Source organism: Lampris incognitus, chromosome 12, assembly GCF_029633865.1.
Source record: "Lampris incognitus isolate fLamInc1 chromosome 12, fLamInc1.hap2, whole genome shotgun sequence".
In the NCBI taxonomy this organism is placed as follows: domain Eukaryota; kingdom Metazoa; phylum Chordata; class Actinopteri; order Lampriformes; family Lampridae; genus Lampris; species Lampris incognitus.
In genome coordinates, this window is record NC_079222.1 from 50,574,329 (window position 1) to 50,590,170 (window position 15,842).

Genomic DNA, 15,842 nt, shown 5'->3' on the forward strand with positions numbered 1-15,842 from the left:
TAACAATAATCATGTGGTGATACTTTGTGTAAGTATACAACATATTTTGGTTATGACGTTTTTAACCATGCTACATTTACCCAACACTTACCCAACTCTTACCCTACTCTTACCCAACTGTTACCCAACCATTACCCAACCCTTACCCAACTTTTACCCAACCATTACCCAACTCTTACCCAACTTTTACCCAACCCTTATCCAACCCTTACCCAACCCTTACCCAACTCTTACCCAACTCTTACCCAAGTCTTACCCAACTCTTACCCAACCCTTACCCAACTCTTACCCAACTCTTACCCAAGTCTTACCCAACTCTTACCAAACCGTTACCCAACTCTTACCAAACCTTTACCCAACTCTTACCCAAGTCTTACCCAACTCTTACCCAACCCTTACCCAACTCTTACCCAACTCTTACCCAAGTCTTACCCAACTCTTACCAAACCGTTACCCAACTCTTACCCAACTCTTACCCAACTCTTACCCAAGTCTTACCCAACTCTTACCCAACCCTTACCCAACTCTTACCCAACTCTTACCCAACTCTTACCCAAGTCTTACCCAACTCTTACCCAACCCTTACCCAACTCTTACCCAACTCTTACCCAAGTCTTACCCAACTCTTACCAAACCCTTACCCAACTCTTACCAAACCTTTACCCAACTCTTACCCAAGTCTTACCCAACTCTTACCCAACCCTTACCCAACTCTTACCCAACTCTTACCCAAGTCTTACCCAACTCTTACCAAACCGTTACCCAACTCTTACCCAACTCTTACCCAACTCTTACCCAAGTCTTACCCAACTCTTACCCAACCCTTACCCAACTCTTACCCAACTCTTCCCCAAGTCTTACCCAACTCTTACCAAACCGTTACCCAACTCTTACCCAACTCTTACCCAAACCTCACCCAACTCTTACCCAACTCTTACCAAACTCTTACCCAAACCTTACCCAACTCTTACCCAACTCTTACCCAACGCTTACCCAACCCTTACCCAACCCTTACCCAACTCTTACCCAACTCTTACCCAAGTCTTACCCAACTCTTACCCAACCCTTACCCAACTCTTACTCTACTCTTACCCAACTCTTACCCAACTCTTACCCAACCCTTTCCAACTCTTACCCAATGCTTATCCAACTTTTACCCAACCCTTACCCAACTCTTACCCAACTCTTACCCAACCCTTACCCAGCTCTTACCCAACTCTTACCCGACCCTTACCCAACTCTTACGCTACTCTTACCCAACTCTTATCCAACGCTTACCCAACCCTTACCCAACTCTTACCCAACTCTTACCCGACTCTTACCCTACTCTTACCCAACCCTTACCCGACTCTGGACCAAACCAGAGAACAAAGTTATACTTGTTAATTTTTGTCATAAAACATAATCCTGATAAAGAATTAAAGTGTAAAATAAATTGTTGATTAAATGAATGAATGTCACCTCAGCTAATAATCTATGACGTGAAATACCAGACATCCAGTCTGAAGAAATACCAGACATCCAGTCTGAAGAAATACCAGACATCCAGTCTGAAGAAATACCAGACATCCAGTCTGAAGAAATACCAGACATCCAGTCTGAAGAAATTAGATGACACATTAATGTCCTTACTTTGTATTTTGCCATAGATTCAGTCTAACTGTTTGTTTTGAAAATATTTTCTAAAAATTAAAATATTAAATATAATAATAATATCCATCCATCCATTGGACTCTAGGTCTGTAGATCATCTGGGCCGAGGAAAACTGCTGGTCTTTTTCTATCACGGCTGGCAGCTGAAACAGGTGGACAGATGAGGGTAATCATGAAGCAAACAGATGGTTGGTGTGCTGATATCTGGGACATGCATGCAGGTTTGATCCCTCCCTCCCTCTCTCTCCCTCTCTCTCTCTCTATGTAATGTGTAGAACTGGAGGTGTTAGCAGCAGTAATCCTGGGCTCCTAAACCAAGGCTCAGAGAGGCCTTGACAGTCAGCAACACCTCCCTTTCTCCTGTGCATGCACCTACACACTGCAGCGCACGCTAATGCACAGGCAGCATCATTGACACCTCAGAGCTAAATATACCAGGAGTGACCACAACAGGTGACCAGGCTCTCTCCACACACATGCACCCACACCGCCTGAACCCCGGAGGTCACAGGGGGAGGTGTGTGTGGAGAACAGAGAGCAATAGTGTGTGTGTGTGTTTTGGGGTGGGGTTGTGTGCTGAGTATAGCCTGCCTCTCCTCATTGTGCGCCGAGCACACAGTGAAACACAACCCAGAACTGGGTTTCCCCAAAGCCAGCTGGTCTGGCTTTACACTTTTTCTTTCTTTCTTTCTTTCTTCTTCTTTTTTTTTATTTGATCTTTTCTTGATACAAGGGATTGACGGAGCCGAGCCCCAGCTGGAGCTGGTGAGGAGCCTCCAGAGAGATGACGCGTGGCGAGCGTGCAGCAGCACCACATCAGCAGGACTAGGCTGCATCATGGTAGGAGTGCAGCATCGACAGCTGCGTGACATGTACCGTTGACTTCCTCGCGAGCTTATTTCTAAATGACTGGTCAACACGTGACGCGTACGAGAGTGTGTGGACCAACGGTCTGGAGTATAAGGTGTGAGGATGTGGTCGATCTGTGTTGGAGAAAAGTGTTTGGCTTGACATTGAATGCACGGAATGACACATTGAATATTGTTAATGTAGACTGTCATGAGGGCTGTCGTGTCGTTTTCCACACAACGTTTCACTACAACCTCACCACCATACTGATAACAAAGAGAACCACGGGGTCTCTGTAGAGAAACTGTTCAAGGAACACCAAGGAAGCGTTTGTCCTTGTGAAGCCTGTCGACACAGTCCCGCAGCCTCCTCCTCCACCACATCACGTTTGACAAGTTGAATCGTTTCAAAGATATTTGTCAGTTTTCACTGAGCCTTGGTCACTTGGATTGTTTAAAACCCTGTTATGCTGATGGTCACGAAACATATATCAGATGAAGTGCAACATATTCAAGGCTCAGCGTTTTCGGTTTACACGGATCTAAAAGTTGTTCTTGTTCGTGTGAGGTTACGCAACAGTGTCCCCTTGTGGCGAAATTCGGCATGCTGGATGGCTTTGGAAAATAGAAGCCGAAAACGCCGAGCCATGAACATATTCAAACGTTGCTTCTGACAGGGAAGTAGACATCCGCTGGGTGACTGGACGTCTACTTCCACGAGCTAACCAAGTGTGGCCCCTGGCCTGTAGATGGGCGTAAGTGCTTCTTTTAAACCCCAAAACACACTGCGCCAGAAGTTGGTCCACCCCAAGGTTTGGGTCCCCCGGCACAAACACAGCTGTATGCTGTTAAGTACCAGGAGGCCTGCCGTGACTTGTAACATCGGGGAAACCAAACAGACACTGGCCAAGAGGATGGCACAACACAGGAGAGCTAACACGTCAGGCCAGGACTCCACAGTCTACACCATCTACACAGTCTACACCCTCTACACAGTCTACACCCTCTACACAGTCTACACCATCTACACAGTCTACACCCTCTACACAGTCTACACCATCTACACAGTCTACACCATCTACACAGTCTACACCCTCTACACAGTCTACACCATCTACACAAGCTACACCCTCTACACAGTCTACACCCTCTACACAGTCTACGCCATCTACAGGCCAGTGGCCACTCTTTCAAAGATGAGGATGTGCACATCCTTGATAGGGAGGAACGCTGGTTTGAACAGGGAGTCAAAGAGGCCATCTATGTGAAGAGGGTATGACCATCCCTGAACCGGGGAGGGGGGGGGGGGGTAAGAGTACATCTGTCACCATCTTACAATGCTGTGATTGCAACTATTCCCAAATCCTCTGTGAATAGTACACATGACTGACTGGCTGGTGATGAGACTCAGAATGTATCCTCTAGGAGTCGTTGTCAGAGCTATTGGTATGCGTGGCTCTTTTTTTATCCGATGTTTACCAACGCCCGTCGCTAACAGAGCCATAGATATGAGTGGCTCTTTTGTGTACCGATGTCTGGCCGCGCCCGTCGTTATCGGAGCTATTGTAGTGAATTCGAGGGGGACAACGCAACCACAGGAACTGCCGCGGCCGGGAAGCGAACCCGTATCGCCCGCACCGCAGGAGACATCGCTAACCACTAGACTAAAGGGTCAGACCCGCCAGCCAACGGCCAGCGTGTCTTCTTATCCATGCACGTTACAATATTGATATGCGTGGCTCTCCTGTGCTCTGATGTCCAGCTGGGCCCGTCGCCATCGGAGCTATTGATTTGCATTTGTTTAGCAGCGACGGTGGTTGGCGGTGTTAGTTTCGACGTCATTGTTCAGTGGTCATGAGAGTGGTTGGAGCCGTTAGTGAGCGACTGGTGTTCTTGGAGGCTAGGCTTCTTGAGTCTCCTGGGTAGAGATGAAAGGACGGCATTGTAAGTGGGAGATAGGTGGTGTCGCAGACCTCCTCCTCTGTTGAGGGATGGTTTTTCCAGTTTCGCATAGATGGCTTCCTTCACCCCTCTTTCAAACCATCTCTCTTCCCTGTCCAAAATGTGTACGTTGCTGTCCTGGAAGGAGTGTGTCTTCTCCTTTAGGTGTAGATAGACTGCTGAGTCTTGTCCTGAGGAGTCTGGCCTTCTGTGTTGGGCCATCCATTTGTGTAGTGGTTGTTTGGTTTCTCCCATGTATAGGTCAGTGCAATCCTCATTGCATTGTACAGCATACACCAGATGGCTTTTCCGGGTGTGTGGTACATGGTCTTTGGGATGAACCAGTCTTTGTCAGAGTGTGTTGCTGGGTTTAAAGTATACCGGTATTTCCAGCCAGTCCGACTAGCTTGGTCTAGTCAGAAAGGCACGAACTGAGGAAGCCTCTTGGATGAGAGGCGAAACGTCTTCACGGATATATACCAAGTACAGTTGCACTTGATTTAACTCCTTTGGATAACCATGACCTGGATGAATGAGAACATGCACAGACAAGTACACATGGCCATTGTAACTCTAGTTAATGGTCACACCCATATTTGCACATGAAACTGATCGTTGGTTTGGGTCGTTATGGCACTGTATTGTTTTATAAGGGTGGGATACCTACAGTCAGTTGAGACTGAAGAGGTCACTTAGATGATGGATGAAACATTTCTCTCAATAAATGTTGTGTCCAGATGAACTGATTCACCCTTCTTTGACATTGTGATCTGTAGCAAGAGTAGGGTGCAGGTGGAGGAGAGCCTGGAGAGGTGGAGGTATGCACTGGAGAGAAGAGGAATGAAAGTCAGTAGGAGCAAGACAGAATACCTATGTGTGAATGAGAGGGAGGACAGTGGAATGGTCAGGATGCAAGGAGTGGAGGTGACGAAGGCATATGAGTTTAAATACTTGGGGTCAACTGTCCAAAGTAACGGGGAGCGCAGAAGAGAGGTGAAGAAGAGAGTGCCGGCAGGGTGGAGTGGGTGGAGAAGTGTGTCAGGAGTGATGTGTGACAGAAGGGTACCAGCAAGAGTTAAAGGGAAGGTCTACTAGATGGTAGTGAGACCAGCTATGTTATATGGTTTGGAGACAGTGGCACTGACGAAAAGACAGGAGGAGGAGCTGGAGGTGGCAGAGATGAAGATGATAAGATTTTCACTGGGAGTGATGAAGAAGGACAGGATTAGGAACGAGTATATTAGAGGGACAGCTCAAGTTGGACGGTTTGGAGACAAAGCAAGAGAGACAAGATTGAGATGGTTTGGACATGTGTGGAGGAGAGATGCTGGGTGTATTGGGAGAAGGATGCTGAATATGGAGCTGCCAGGGAAGAGGAGAAGAGGAAGGCCAAAGAGGAGGTTTATGGATGTGGTGAGGGAGGACATGCAGGTGGCTGGTGTGACAGAGGAAGCTGCAGAAGACAGAAGAGATGGAAACGGATGATCTGCTGTGGCGCCCCCTAACGGGACCAGCCGAAAGTAGTAGTAGTAGTAGTAGTAGCAGTAGTAGTAGCAGTAGTAGCAGCAGTAGTAGTAGTAGTAGTAGTAGTAGTAGCAGTAGTAGTAGTAGTAGCAGTAGTAGATTGACAAGGAAGTAACAAGTGGATGATTAATAAACAACATGTGATCATCTACCAGTCTTTGCGGTCATACAGAGCTGTACGAGGACCAAGCATGACATGTTTATGTTCTTGCCCTGTCTGCATTATCTGGGAAAGGTCTTATATAACTTTTGGCTGCCACACTTTGTGAAATAACATAGTTGTCAATGTTTACTGTTACTTGATCAAATTGGGGTCTTTGTCTAGCAGGGCCAATGACCAGCATCAGTTCTGTGTTTAAAAGCAGGTAATTTAGTGACATCCAGTTTTTTCCCTTCAGCCAAACAGGCCTCCAAATTAATAATTTTAGTACGATCACCAGCCTTTATAGGCACATACAGCTGAGTATAATTCACAAAGAAATGGACATTTATTCCAGGACTGTGTATGATTTGACCAAGAGGTGCAATATAAAGAGAAAAAAAGTAGAGGGCCAAGAACCAAGACTGGAGGTATGCCATATATAACATCAGAGAATTTCAATGTAATATTATTATAGCAGACACAATGTGTTTTTTCAGATAAACAGAAATTAAACCAAGAGGGAGCTAGGGAGGACCAGAGACACACCCCTAGTCCTCTGTGAATAGTACACATGATCAATGGTCACACCCATATTTGCATATGAAACTGGTCGTTGGTTTCGGTCGTTAGGCACTGTATTGTACTGTATGGTTTATAAGGGCTGAAGACTGAAGAGGTCACTTAGATGATGATGAAACGTATCTGTCAATAAATGCTGTGTCCAGATGAACTGATTCAACCTTCTTTGATTGTCTAGATTATTCTTTTTCAAGAGTGGCTTGATGACTGCAGTTTTCAGGGCCTGTGAGAAGAGCCTTGAAAGAAGAGACGTGTTGACAATTTGTAGAGGATCTGAGGCCATGCAATTAGAAACCTTTTTGAAAAAGCCTGTTGGCAGAATATCAATGCAGCAGGAGGAGGATTTCAGATGTTGTATAATGTCCCCTAAGATTTTCATGGTTGATGGGATCAAATGCTATTTGAATACATGCCATTTGAATTGATTTTCCCCCCTCCTTTTTCTCCCCGATTGTACCCGTCCAATTACTCCACTCTTCTGAGCCGTCCTGGTCTCTGCTCCACCTCCTGGAGCAGAGGCATGTGGTAGTCTGCAGCCCTCACATGCCCCCTCTGATACATGTGGAGTCTCCAGCCGCTTCTTTTCACCTGACAGTGAGGAGTTTCACCAGGGGGAGTTTCACCAGGGAGGATCACGCTATTCCCCTCAGTTCCCCCTCCCCCCTGAACAGGCACCCCAACCAACCAGAGAAGGCGCTAGTGCAGCGACCAGGACACATACCCACATCTGGCTTCCCATCCACAGACACGGCCAATTGTATCTGTAGGGACGCACGACTGAGCCAGAGGTAAAACAGGGATCCGGACTGGTGATCCCTGTGTTGGTAGGCAAGAGAACGGACCACTACACTACCCAGACACCCCTATTTGAATTGATTTTGGGTGGATAGGGACAACACACGGCCTGTACCTGGTATGGAGGAACTGGCTGCCTGTCTAATGTTCTGAAATGTGTCATTAAAGAAGGAGGCAAATTCATTGTAGATATAAATTCAGAGGCTACTGCCACTGGGGGGGGGGGGGTTGTTAGCCAGTCGACTGTATGGTGTGTGTGTGTGTGTGTGTGTGTGTGTGTGTGTCTGTGTGTGTGTGTGTGTGTGTGTGTGTGTCTGTGTGTCTGTGTGTGTCTGTGTGTGTCTGTGTGTGTGTCTGTGTGTGTGTATGTGTTGGCTTAAATTTTAGTCACTACTTTTTTTGCATTTAACCTGGTGATTTTACTTTTTGTCTGTCAATCAGAGGAGCAGTTGCCTGAAGCAGAAGACTGAAGTACTGAAGACTGAAGTACAGAAGACTCAAGCAGAAGACTGAAGTACTGAAGACTGAAGTACAGAAACCTGAAGTACTGAAGACTGAAGTGTGAAAGACAGAAGCAGAAGAGTGAAGTGCAGAAGACTGAAGTAGAAGACTGAAGTACTAAAGACTGAATATACAGAAGACTGAAGTACTAAAGACTGAATATACAGAAGACTGAAGAACTGAAGACTGAAGTACAGAAAACTGGCGTACTGAAGACTGAAGTACAGAAAACTGGCGTACTGAAGACTGAAGTACAGAAGACTTAAGAACAGAAGACTGAAGTACTGAAGACTGAAGTACAGAAGACTCAAGCAGAAGACTGAAGTACTGAAGACTGAAGTACAGAAACCTGAAGTACTGAAGACTGAAGTGTGAAAGACAGAAGCAGAAGAGTGAAGTGCAGAAGACTGAAGTAGAAGACTGAAGTACTAAAGACTGAATATACAGAAGACTGAAGTACTAAAGACTGAATATACAGAAGACTGAAGAACTGAAGACTGAAGTACAGAAAACTGGCGTACTGAAGACTGAAGTACAGAAGACTTAAGAACAGAAGACTGAAGTACTGAAGACTGAAGTACAGAAGACTGAAGCAGAAGACAGAAGTAGGAGACTGAAGCAGAAGACTGAAGTACTGAAGACTGAAGTGTAAAAGACTGAAGCAGAAGAGTGAAGTGCAGAAGACAGAAGTAGAAGACAGAAGTAGAAGACAGAAGTAGAAGACCGAAGCAGAAGACCGAAGCAGAAGACCGAAGTAGAAGACAGAAGCAGAAGACAGAAGTAGAAGACAGAAGCAGAAGACAGAAGTAGAAGACAGAAGCAGAAGACAAAAGTAGAAGACAGAAGTAGAAGACAGAAGTAGGAGACTGAAGCAGAAGACCGAAGCAGAAGACCGAAGCAGAAGACCGAAGTAGAAGACAGAAGTAGGAGACTGAAGCAGAAGACCGAAGCAGAAGACCGAAGTAGAAGACAGAAGCAGAAGACAGAAGTAGAAGACAGAAGCAGAAGACAAAAGTAGAAGACAGAAGTAGAAGACAGAAGTAGGAGACTGAAGCAGAAGACCGAAGCAGAAGACCGAAGCAGAAGACCGAAGTAGAAGACAGAAGTAGGAGACTGAAGCAGAAGACAGAAGGAGAAGACAGAAGTAGGAGACTGAAGCAGAAGACAGAAGGAGAAGACAGAAGTAGAAGACAGAAGCAGAAGACTGAAGCAGAAGACCGAAGTAGAAGACTGAAGCAGAAGACCGAAGCAGAGACTGAAGCAGAAGACTGATAGCTGCTGTTAGGAAGTGGAACTGGAAGTGAATCAGCGGTGTTGAAGTTGATGTACATTGCTGGCGAGAACAAAAGAACGTGTTAAAATGGGGAGAAAAAAGATTCAGATAGCACGGATTACAGATGAACGCAACAGACAAGTATGAACACAACACAACACAACACAACACACAATTCCATTTTCCAAGTCTGATAGTGATCTGTAATGAGATCTTTACAACGTCTGCGTGCCTGCGTATTTACATGTTGTGCATGTACGTGCACATTTGTATTATCTTGGTTTTTCAGAAGACACATTATCATTTGAGTTTGATTGATTGATTGATTGAGTGAGTATTGATTCATACTATCACACCTGTATCTGTCAGCAGGTCCACCATCACCAGCAGGTTGTCACTTCAGATATCTGACCATAAACACTACAGCCATGCTACTCCTGTACACATACACACAGAGACATCAGATCAGTATCACACTAGCTCCCAACCCGCCAGTGGATGTGAAACGCAAGTGCAAACATGTGCACTCAACTCATGTGCAAACATGTGCACTCATGTGCAAACATGTACACTCAACTCATGTGCAAACATGCACACTCATGTGCAAACATGTGCACTCAACTCATGTGCAAACATGCACACTCATGTGCAAACATGTGCACTCAACTCATGTGCAAACATGTACACTCAACTCATGTGCAAACATGTACACTCAACTCATGTGCAAACATGTACACTCAACTCATGTGCAAACATGTACACTCAACTCATGTGCAAACATGCACACTCATGTGCAAACATGTGCACTCAACTCATGTGCAAACATGCACACTCATGTGCAAACATGTGCACTCAACTCATGTGCAAACATGTACACTCAACTCATGTGCAAACATGTACACTCAACTCATGTGCAAACATGTACACTCAACTCATGTGCAAACATGTACACTCAACTCATGTGCAAACATGTACACTCAACTCATGTGCAAACATGTGCACTCAACTCATGTGCAAACATGCACACTCATGTGCAAACATGTACACTTAACTCATGTACAAACACATGCACACTCATGTGCAAACACTTGCACTCAACTCATGTGCAAACATGTACACTCAACTCATGTGCAAACATGCACACTCATGTGCAAACACTTGCACTCAACTCATGTGCAAACATGTACACTCAACTCATGTGCAAACACATGCACACTCATGTGCAAACATGTGCACTCAACTCATGTGCAAAAATGTACACTCAACTCATGTGCAAACACATGCACACTCATGTGCAAACATGTACACTCCACTCATGTGCAAACACATGCACACTCATGTGCAAACACTTGCACTCATGTGCAAACATGTGCACGCATGTGCAAACATACACATCAGCCCTAGGCTGGGGGAGGTTCTTCTTCCTGTTATGACAGGAAATACAGACACACGCGCTTCCTGACCTCTTGTGTGTGTCTGTCAGAAAACAGATTGAAATATTTTTATTTTTTAAAACAGCCAAATCAGCTCCTATACTCGAGTCCGCCATAACTAGACGGACACATTTAAAACCAGTCATGTGTGACGCGTGCATATTTAGTAATATTAATTCAGTTTTTCTTCTTTCTGTCTTTTCCCTTCTTCTCTGTCGTTCGTTCTCCAGGTCACGTTCACGAAGCGTAAGTTCGGGCTGATGAAGAAGGCGTATGAGCTCAGCGTGCTGTGTGACTGTGAGGTGGCCCTGATCATCTTCAGCAGCACCAACAAGCTGTTCCAGTACGCCAGCACAGACATGGACAAGGTCCTGCTCAAATACACCGAGTACAGCGAACCCCACGAGAGCAGGACCAACACGGACATTGTGGATGTAAGTAACACAGAAGCACACACAAAGACACATCCGTGGACACACTCCACACACAGGTGGGCCTGTGCACAGCAGGAGCAGTGTAACACATTAATAACAGTATGAACACGCCCCCCACGGAGAGAATGATAGTCAGGCTCTGTGCACTAACTGAATGTTGCTGCAAGCATGAAGGGACAGGACAACAAGGAGCTGGTCGGGAGGGAGGGTACGTGTACTGTACAGGACAACAAGGAGCTGGTGGGGAGGGAGGGTACGTGTACTGTACAGACAACAAGGAGCTGGTCGGGAGGGAGGGTATGTGTACTGTACAGGACAGGAAGGAGCTGGTCGGGAGGGAGGGTATGTGTACTGTACAGACAACAAGGAGCTGGTCAGGAGGGAGGGTACGTGTACTGTACAGGACAGGAAGGAGCTGGTCGGGAGGGAGGGTATGTGTACTGTACAGGACAGGAAGGAGCTGGTCGGGAGGGAGGGTATGTGTACTGTACAGGACAGGAAGGAGCGGGTCGGGGGGAGGGTATGTGTACTGTACAGGACAACAATGAGCTGGTCGGGAGGCAGGGTATGTGTACTGTACAGGACAGGAAGGAGCTGGTCGGGGGGGCAGGGTATGTGTACTGTACAGGACAACAAGGAGCTGGTCGGGAGGGAGGGTATGTGTACTGTACAGGACAACAAGGAGCTGGTCAGGAGGGAGGGTACGTGTACTGTACAGGACAGGAAGGAGCTGGTCGGGAGGGAGGGTACGTGTACTGTACAGGACAGGAAGGAGCTGGTCAGGAGGGAGGGTATGTGTACTGTACAGGACAGGAAGGAGCTGGTCGGGAGGGAGGGTACGTGTACTGTACAGGACAGGAAGGAGCTGGTCGGGAGGCAGGGTATGTGTAATGTACAGGACAGGAAGGAGCTGATCGGGAGGGAGGGTATGTGTACTGTACAGGACAGGAAGGAGCTGGTCGGGAGGCAGGGTATGTGTACTGTACAGGACAGGAAGGAGCTGGTCGGGAGGGAGGGTATGTGTACTGTACAGGACAGGAAGGAGCTGATCGGGAGGGAGGGTATGTGTACTGTACAGGACAGGAAGGAGCTGGTCGGGAGGCAGGGTATGTGTACTGTACAGGACAGGAAGGAGCTGGTCGGGAGGGAGGGTATGTGTACTGTACAGGACAGGAAGGAGCTGGTCGGGAGGGAGGGTACGTGTACTGTACAGGACAGGAAGGAGCTGGTCGGGAGGGAGGGTACGTGTACTGTACAGGACAGGAAGGAGCTGGTCGGGAGGGAGGGTATGTGTACTGTACAGACAACAAGGAGCTGGTCGGGAGGGAGGGTATGTGTACTGTACAGGACAGGAAGGAGCTGGTCGGGAGGGAGGGTACGTGTACTGTACAGGACAGGAAGGAGCTGGTCGGGAGGGAGGGTACGTGTACTGTACAGGACAGGAAAGAGCTGGTCGGGAGGGAGGGTATGTGTACTGTACAGACAACAAGGAGCTGGTCGGGAGGGAGGGTATGTGTACTGTACAGGACAGCAAGGAGCTGGTCGGGAGGGAGGGTATGTGTACTGCACATCATACATTTACGGGTTTGGTCACATCAGCCTCAAGTTATTTTAGTGACAACAGAGTATACTATGGTCTATTCAGATTTGGAGTGATTGTGTAACAGTCGAAATTGGGAGGTGTGTTGTATTGGAGAACACCGGAGGGTATGCTCCAATTATCGGGGTATCACATTGCTCATTCTCCCTGGGAAAGTCTATTCTAGGGTGCTGAAAGGAGGCTCCGACCGATTGTCGACCCTCGGATCCAGGAGGAACAATGTGGATTCCGTCCTGGCCGTGGAACAACGGACCAACTCTTTACCCTTGCGGAAGTGCTGAGGGGGGCATGGGAGTTAGACCAGCCAGTCTACATGTGTTTTGTGGACTTGGGGAATGCTTATGACTGTGTACCCCGGGGCACTCTGTGGGGGGGGGGGGTAGTTGCTACAAGCCATCCGGTCCTTGTATAACCAAAGTGAGAGCTGTGTCTGCATTCTCATCACAAAGTCAAACAGGTTTTCGGTGGGTATCAGACTCCGCCAAGGTTGTCCCTTGTCTCCAATTCTGTTTGTGATATTAATGGACAGGATCTCAAGGTGCAGCCAAGGTGAGGAGTGTGTCCGTTTTGGGAACCTCAGAATTGCATCTCTGCTCTTTGCAGATGATGTGGTTTTGTTGGCTTCATCAGAACCCGACCACCAGCACGCACTGGGGCGGTTTGCAGCTGAGTGTGAAATGGCCGGGATGAGAGTCAGCACCTCCAAGTCTGAGGCCACGGTTCTCTACCAGAACATGGTGGATTGCTCCCTCCGAGTTGGGGATGAGTTGTTGCCTCAAGTGAAGGAGTTCAAGCATCTCAGGGTCACAACATTTATAAACAATGTTATTTCATCAGGAAACAAGCTGATGAACGTCTGTGTACCGAAAAATTATTCACAGTTATCAAGGATCTCTGCGAGTATAGGGTACAGTGTGTGGGAGGTTTTTTGTTCTGCCTTGTTGATCCAGGATTTGCTCCCGCGCACCTGTCGCTCTACAGTTGTGCAAAAGATGTGCACTATAAGTGTTTCATTGTTAAATATGTGTATTTTTTGTCTCTGTCCCTAACTAGACCCTGCGCAAAAAGGGTCTAAATGGTTGCGAGAGCCCGTACGTTGAGGCTGATGACTCTGGTGGCCAGAGCCCAGAATCAGATGACAAATACCGGAAAATCAATGAAGACATTGATCTGATCAACAGACAGCGACTCTGTGTAAGTTCATATCTGCCTCATATTGTTGTTTATTTGATTTTGCTTCACGTTTTACCGTCAGGAGTTTTCTGTTTTCATCTGATCAAAGCTAGCTAATCTATAACCTGCTCTATAACCTATGAACTATCTACAACCTCTCTATAACCTAGCTATAACCTATAAACTATCTACAACCTCTCTATAACCTGTTCTATAATCTATAACTTATCTATAACCTATCTATAACCTGTTCTATAACCTATAAACTATCTATAACCTATCTATAACGTGTTCTATACTCCATGACATATCTATAACCGGTTCTATAATCTATAACTTATCTATAACCTTTCTATAACCTGTTCTATAATCTATAACTTATCTATAACCTCTCTATAACCTGTTCTATAATCTATAACCTATATATGACCTCTCTATAACCTTTTCTATAATCATAACCTATCTATAAACTCTCTCTATAACCTATCTACTATAACCTGTTCTATAATCTATAACTTATCTATAACCTTGTTCTATAATCTATAACCTATCTATAACCTATCTATAACCTATCTATAATCTATAACCTATCTTTTACATCTCTATAACCTCTCTATAACCTGTTCTATAATCACAACCTATCTATAAGCTCTCTATAACCTCTCTATAACCTGTTCTATAATCTATAACCTATATGTAACCTCTCTATAACCTATCTGTAACCTGTTCCAGCAGGCCTTGCCTCCACCTACATATAACATGGGTGTGTTCATCTCAAGCAGCAACCCCAGTGGACTGCTGTACTCTCATCCTGGTATGGGAGGGGCACTGGGTCACAGCCTGTTGCCCCTCACACACACACACACAGACACACACACAGACACACACACAGACACAAACACAGACATAGACACACACACACACACACACACACACACACACACACACACACACAGAGACACAAACACAGACACACACACAGACACACACACACACACACACACACACACACACACACACACACACACACACACACACACACATCTGCCGAGGAACAGTATGTCCTGTCGTGGAAATTGCCAGCAAACACTCAAGACTCGTGAAATAACACACAAAAAAATTGATGCAAATATATACACAATATATTGGAGGGAACCACCCTCACACAAAAGAGCTCAGTGTCTTATAGTTCCACAAAACAAAGAAGTCTTACATGTTTACCCCTCAGTGTTTAAAGACAATCAACCTATGGAAACACTCCTGCATGCAATAGGGAGAGCTGATTCTAGTAAGAGTCAACACAAGTTCAACACAAGTGTTGCTTTCTTCACAAACACAGAGACACAAGACTCGGGGCCTCAGGAAGATCTCCACATATGATGTTTGGTGTGACAGAACATGTCTATCTCTTGATACACAATGAGTCTGATGCTGATGTTGCAGCAGCAGCAGCTCCCTTGCTGTCAGAAACCATGTATGTTCCTCCTGCAGTTCCCTCTGCAACCTGTAGGGATTGTTCCTTCTTTGGTGAATGCATTCATTGCAGCTTATGTTATTGTAGTTTGTGTTGTTGCCCACCAGGGGGAGCTATAACCGCTTGCAGTGGAAAACGTCCTCTAGGACAGTCCAGTAAGTCATCCGCTTTATGAATGCTAACCATGGTAGCAGACTTTATAAACGCTAACTGTGGTAGCAGACTTTATGAATGCTAACCTTGGTAGCAGACTTTATGAATTCTAACCATGATAGCACACTTTATGAATGCTAACCATGGTAGCAGGCTTTATGAATGCTAACCATGGTAGCAGACTTTATGAACCCTAACCGTGGTAGCAGACTTTATAAACGCTAACCATGGTAGCAGACTTTATGATTGCTAACCATGGTAGCAGACTTTATGAATGCTAACCATGGTAGCAGACTTTATGAATGCTAACCGTGGTAGC

General features: G+C 46.1%; 2 protein-coding genes across 2 annotated transcripts in view; both read left to right on the plus strand.

The window, feature by feature from the left end:
- The window catches only part of LOC130121645 (inactive carboxypeptidase-like protein X2), a 152,977-nt gene that overhangs the window by 40,167 nt on the left and 96,968 nt on the right, over nt 1–15,842 (plus strand). The gene's annotated exons all lie outside the window — the stretch shown is intronic.
- LOC130122070 (myocyte-specific enhancer factor 2C-like) overlaps nt 9,327–15,842 on the plus strand; it is a 33,143-nt gene continuing 26,627 nt past the window's right edge. Inside the window, exons 1-4 of the mRNA XM_056291097.1 lie at nt 9,327–9,397; nt 10,920–11,123; nt 13,777–13,917; nt 14,629–14,710. Of these exons, the coding sequence (XP_056147072.1) occupies nt 9,344–9,397; nt 10,920–11,123; nt 13,777–13,917; nt 14,629–14,710 (481 nt within the window). The 5' untranslated portion in view covers nt 9,327–9,343. The remainder of the gene's footprint in view (nt 9,398–10,919; nt 11,124–13,776; nt 13,918–14,628; nt 14,711–15,842) is intronic.